The 6288-nt window shown below is 37.6% G+C and overlaps 1 protein-coding gene across 1 annotated transcript in view; it reads right to left on the bottom strand.

Moving 5' to 3' along the window:
• Positions 1-3039: 3039 nt before the first annotated feature.
• The window catches only part of cacna1aa (calcium channel, voltage-dependent, P/Q type, alpha 1A subunit, a), a gene marked incomplete in the record, with an annotated part of 94472 nt that continues 91223 nt past the window's right edge, over positions 3040-6288 (bottom strand). The window contains 1 exon segment of the mRNA XM_024272748.2: positions 3040-6288. Within this exon segment, the coding sequence (XP_024128516.1) occupies positions 6089-6288 (200 nt within the window).

The following is a 6288-nucleotide window of genomic DNA, read 5'->3' as shown; positions in this document are numbered from 1 at the left end:
AAAAAAAAAAAAAAAAAAAATGAATGGGGGAGGCCAAAAAGCCACTGACTGGCTGCAGGACAATACCACCCTTGTTGGTGTTCAAGAAGCAGTCTGCACAAATGCTGCTCCTTAAAATTCATTATTTTATTTATCTTTAGGGTTAGAAATTGGGTTCCTTCAAAATAAAATGTATTTTATGCTTTTTTTATTTACATTTTAATTTGAAATTTGTTCCTGAACGTCTAAGATAAGCGAGGGATACCCCTTTTAGTGTGATGCAAGCAGGTTTCGTCAGTGTGTTTGTTTTGGGGGAAGGGGGTTTAACCCAAGAAAACAAAAAGGAATGTGGGGGGTGGGGTTGAGCCCTGCGAGGCCCCAGCTGAGCCCTCATTCTTCCGGCTGCAACCGGAGCGCCCTGTCTGTGTACACACAGACGTGGGAGGTGTCGGGTCATGCGTGGGTGCTGCTCGCACGCTCAGATACACTGCACGGTCTAAACTTTTGCTCCCCTCTGTCCAGTGTTTCTGTCGTCCAGACTCTAAAGTCGCGCTCTGATCTGACCCCTGACACAAATGTGCATGGGGGCGTCAACCCCTTGCATATATTTACTCTGTGGCCCAAATAAAGGGGCCACAGATGGAAGATATTTCTGTCCTGAAGCTTAAATGAAAGCAGGTGATTTCAAGTAAATTCATAAACATGCTAGCAAAAATTAGGTGCAGAGCTGACAGTTAAAACCCAAAGGAGGGTCACTAATAAATTAAATTGATTAGACCAGCTATTTGGGTGATGTGGTTTAAAGTCCCACTCCGACTATCTTTTGATCTGTTGTAAATGTGGTCTTTTGATTATGATTATACCATTTTTAAAAATCAAAAAGCTTGTGTCGTAAAAATTCACTTTGCAGTAATTGGCATATTGACAGGAACAGGAAGTAAGCCTGTACTCATTTCCCATTAACATTAGTGTTGTGTGGGATTGGGTTGGGGATTAGCGTTCCAAAAAAGAAAAAAAAAGGTGCACAATATTAGAGCAATCCAGCTGCACAGATGAGTCAGAATATATTTTTGTAAAAACTTAAAAAAAAGCATGAAATACTTATAAAACTCCCTATGTCATGTTTGCTATTACATCTCACACACATAAATCCAAAGATATTTTGTCTCATTTCCACTTGTGAACTTGACCATTCTGGAGTACTACAATATTTGCCTTTTGCACAACTTTTTATGTTTTTAGGATTTTAGATGAAAATGTCTTTATACATTGAAGGTAACACAGGGAAATTAAATACCATTTGAAAATTCTTTTGATATACAGGAACCACAGAATCCTAAATAAACAAGTGTTGGCCTTAATTGTGATCTAATAGCATCTTTCTGATGCCAGGGTTGTAGTTTGTGGTCATTTCTGGTCCCAAAAGCCTCATTTCCACTGAGCGGGTCCGGTATAGCATAGTAAGTAGTGGTACGGTCCATTTATTTCTGACAAGCGTCTCCCCTTATGTGTAATATGGACCACTAGCATGTCATGGCGTCTTTGTAGTGCGACGACTAGAAAAGCAACAACAATGGAGGTCATCCAGCAGCTCATTTATTGCTTTACTTCTTTGTGTATTACAGGAATTTAAAGTTGTTTGAAAGAACATCGTGGGCGGCTAAGAAGAAAACATTAGCTTAAATCTGCACTTTCTAATGTTGTCGTCACTTTCTGTCAATCAACGAGTGGCTCTAGATCCACCTGTTCCATTCCATTTTTCAATGGACCTAGAACCTCCCAAGAGGTACAGTTCAGTACTGTTCAGTAGGTCCCTTTTACAATGGAAACGCTCAAAATATCGGACCTTACCGTACTGTACCGCTCACTAAATATCACAGAATTCAGAGAACCTGCATCCTTTCAATATGCAATACTTATCCATTAGATCTTTTCACAATTAAAACTTTGTTTTCACTCTTGGAAGTTCTGTCATTTACTACCTTGGCACCATTTTGGTTTACTGGATAATCCTTCCAGATTTTCATTTTCATATCTACAAGAGTTACTTTGTAAATAAAATAAAAAATTAAAGGGAACACAGTATAGTGTGTGACAAAGTATTAGGGCCACCATTGAAGAAAAACATGACTTAATATATGGGAATAAAGACCTAAAATTATGAGAAAAAAGTACAAAAAATTACAGAAATGAAGTTGTAAAATTATGAAAAGAAAGTAAAAAAATTACAATAATAAAGTTGTAAAATTAAGAGAAAAAAGTAGAAAATTTACTAAATTAAAGTTGTAAAATTATGAGAAAAAAGTTAAAAATTTACAAAAAATAAAGTTGTAAAATTAAGAAAAAAAAATCAGAAATGTACTAAATTAAAAGTCATAAAACTATGAGATAAAAGTTGTAATTTTACAAATATAAACTGGTAGAACTATGATAAAAAAGTCAATATTTTACAATAATAAAGTCATACATTTTTTATATTCATACATTTATGAGGCAAAGGCTATAGAAAAATAGAATCAATGGTGGGCACACCGTTTGCACTGTTTGCAGTGACCCATTGATTCATATGATAAACTGAAGCCTTTTGGCATCAGCATGAATGCCTTCATTAATGGATTTAGTCAGCATGTAATGTGGATGGAAGCTAACACAACCAACTTTATTTTTTAAACAAAAAGTGCCCTTTTCTTGCTAAATTAGAACTTTACTCTCACAATTGTACAGGTTTACTCTCTTAAAGTTTCAAGATTTTATTCCCATGTTGTAATATTTATTAAACCTTTATTTATCCAGACAGGACAGATTAAAAACAACATTCTTATTTGCCTGGAAAAAGGCAAGATGTTTTGAGAAAAGAAAGAAAGAAAGGAGTTTGAAATAAATTAAATATAATCAAAATAAAAAAAACAGAATGTAAAAAAAAAAATAAAAATAATTATCGTAATCAATATATATTTTTCTGTCATGGTGAAACTTATTCTCCGTCGTAGGTGCGGACCAAAAATCTCAGTGTGAAAGTGCATGTAAACCCATGTGTTCACATAAAAAACACACACAAGCAGTTTGCATTCTCTCTGGATTTTTATTCTTTAGGAAGAGTTCTGTTTGGAATTACAAAATGCACTGGTAGAAATAGCGGTGAGACTGGCGAGTGCAACAGGAAAAAGTGTGAGAGACAGAGAAAGAGGGAGTGACTGAGAGATCAAAGGTCCGACAGTCAGTTAGAGCAATTCCGTCGACAGGTTTTGCTAACCCCTGCACCCATTGACCCTCATCCAAAGAAAAAAGTTCGATTTTACCATCTTTTGATCTGCATGTAGTTTTCTTCTTTTCTTTTTTTTCTTCAATGCAATAAAAACAGTTATTTTAGTGGCATCAAGAACATGGACGTGGTGAGTCTCAACCCCAACAAACAGAAGAAAAGAAACAAGACTGACTTTAAAAGTCTCTTCTGTTTTATATTCTTTTTTTTTTTTTTTACATTTTTTTGTTCTCAAAAATATAGAAGGAAAAAAAAGAAACATTGCTTAAAAAACATCTATTTATATCTTTTTTTTTTATTCCTCTGAATTAATTAATGTGCTTTTCTTTTTATGTCCTGAAGATGACATTTAACCCACGGTGTGGCATGCACATTGCACATGCATTTCTGGAACTAGATTTTTATTATTTCATTTATTTATAATTCTTTTTTTTTATTCTTATTTTATTTTTTTTAAACCTTTTGTACTTAAAAAAAAAATCCCTTAGCGACTTTACATTGCTTTTTGTGTGCTTACTCAGCGTGTTAGTGGATTTTGCTGCAGCATATACACAAAGATGGAAAGTGGATGTTCCGGCCTTTGCATGTTTCATTCATGGCACACACACACACACACAGATTTGTGGATTATTACAATGATGTGACAGAACAATTTCAGAGATTTTTGGACGTGAATTAAAGCGAGCGCTTCAGAGACACATTCAAACGTAAACATCCATACTTCCAAATAAATAAATAAAAATTGACATACCATAACCAGGAGCTACAAACAAACCAGTCTGATTTTAAGTGTGTACGTGAAAAGTTCTCATCTGTGACATTCCACTAAGGCTGGAAAGACACTAGTAGGCAGTTTTTTTTTTCCATATCTACTTTTGTTTTCATTGCATTCTCTGGTCAACATGTGATAGGCCTCCAGGTAAAATGTAACTACAATTGTTTTAAGAAATGATGTTGGGGCTGACAGTGCTGTGACCAGTGTTAGTTGAGGCACACAGAGAATTACACCAATAGAAATTAGAGGAGTGAAACACACACACACACATACACAACATGTGATATTTATATATTTTTTTCTTTTGTTGGACCTTGGAGAGAGCCAGAAATCATTTCTCCAACCCGTCGGACATGTGCTACAATGCGGCTCCATCACATAAATTTGACTAAAGCATCAACAGATGATTTCTGCAAGTTGTCCCACATCGCCACCTGTAGGTAAGACGTGGCACACACTAGCAGTCACAATTTCCAATCGTGTCGCAGACAGTCAGAGGTCCATCAGGGTTGGAAAAACGATGAACTGGAAATAAAGCAAATCTCACAATCATTATTTTTTAGTCATTAACAAAAAAAAATAAATTAAACAATAAAGAGTTTCTCTCCTTTCTGTGCCTCTCTATTGGTCTCCTCCTCTCTGACGTTTGAACCCCAAACCCTGGAAGACTTTAAGGTGTTGCTGATTTCACTACTACCGTCGCCTCACGAGGGAACGAAAGAAAGTTTATACCCTGCTACCCATTAAAAGAAGGTTCCAATTACAGTCTTGGTTACAAAAAAGGTAACTTCCACTAAAAAATATGTGCAATTCCAGCTGTGTGAGTGGCAGGCATTTGGCACAAAAACAGACAGACGAGCAAGCAAAAAACAGAATTCCGCCGAGAAGCTATCTAATCCCACCCATAGCCCTCAATTGTCAGCTTTTTAGTGCACGTAAAAAAAGAACTTTCTTTCCTTCTTTAAACATTTTGGAATTGTGAGAGGAATGTCATTCAGAGCTCAAAGAGAGAAACAGAGAGCTTTTTTGTTGTTTTTTTTGTTTTTGTTTTTTTTTTACTAAAAAGAGAGAAACTCTCACAGACGACAAGAGAAAAGGGCAGAACGAGGCGTTGTTTTTTCTCCTCTAGACAGTGGATTCTTCGTTTTTCTTTTGTATCATTCATGCAAGGATTTCAAAGGGCGTACAACTCTGCAAGTCTAAAAAAAATAAATATAAAAGGAAAATCGAAGCTGTGTGGGGTGCAACAAAAGATTCAAGCTTCCATGTTCTGAAGAGGAGGAAGAAGAAGAAGAAGCAGCTGCAGGAGTAGAAGAAATGCTGCAGAAAAGAGTTCCTAAAACCCAACTCCATTTTTTTTTCCTTCTTGTGATCCTGGATTGAGGTTTTTTTTTAAACACCTTTTCCTCTTGATTTCGACAAAGTGACTTGTCAGCTCATTTGCAACGCTCCACCCACTTAGCCTTCTCACATTATACAGGTGGAGGCTCCTTGTCAGTTTTATTTAAAAACACAGATGATAAAACTCATCGATATTCAGTTGGGAGGGTTGGATTTCAATCTTTTTTTTTTTTTCCAGCCAACTCAAGAGAAGTTGGCCTGTAGAAACAAAAGGAAAGAATAAGAAACCAAAAGAAGAGGTTGCTCCTTTGTCTCTGACTTTAAAGTGTCTTGAATCGAGTCGCAACTCTTGACATCTTGTTAGTGGCTGTAGCTCGTTGCCAGAGGCATGAATAAGACACAAAGAATAGTGTCCATCACTCCGTCCATCGCAAGTACTGGAATTTCAGCGCCGTCTCTTTTGGCATCGAGTGATGACTGTGCCGGCAGAGGCGGCGTGTCGGAGTTTTTCCAGATTTAATGTTCCTGCTGCATCCCGACATTCAGACCCTTTTCGTCTAACCCCGCCTCCTTGGGGACACCCCAAGAAACGGAGAAGAGGAAAATAAAAATAAGAACAGACGAGAAAGAAAAGTTGTGGTTTCCCTTGGCAGTCACTGCTCTGGCTCAGAGCTTTCTTTTTTCTTTCGCTCCAGTTATCGATATTTTTTTTCCTCCCACATTCCCAGAGGCTAGCACCAATCATCTTCCTCCGTTTCATTGTAGGGTTCGTGCAGGCCCTTGCGGGGACCCCTGGGGTGCCCCGCTGGAAGGGGAACCTTCTGAGGCCCGGTGTGCGGGGGTCCATGGAGGTGTGTGAGAGGCGATGAGGCTCGGTAACCGTTGGGCAGACGCCGCTGGGCGACAGGCTGGACCTGGCTCTGCACAGGCC

Source organism: Oryzias melastigma, linkage group LG8, assembly GCF_002922805.2.
Source record: "Oryzias melastigma strain HK-1 linkage group LG8, ASM292280v2, whole genome shotgun sequence".
Classification (NCBI taxonomy): Eukaryota; Metazoa; Chordata; class Actinopteri; order Beloniformes; family Adrianichthyidae; genus Oryzias; species Oryzias melastigma.
Note: the sequence above shows the minus strand (reverse complement) of the source record. Positions and strands in the feature narration are given on the sequence as shown.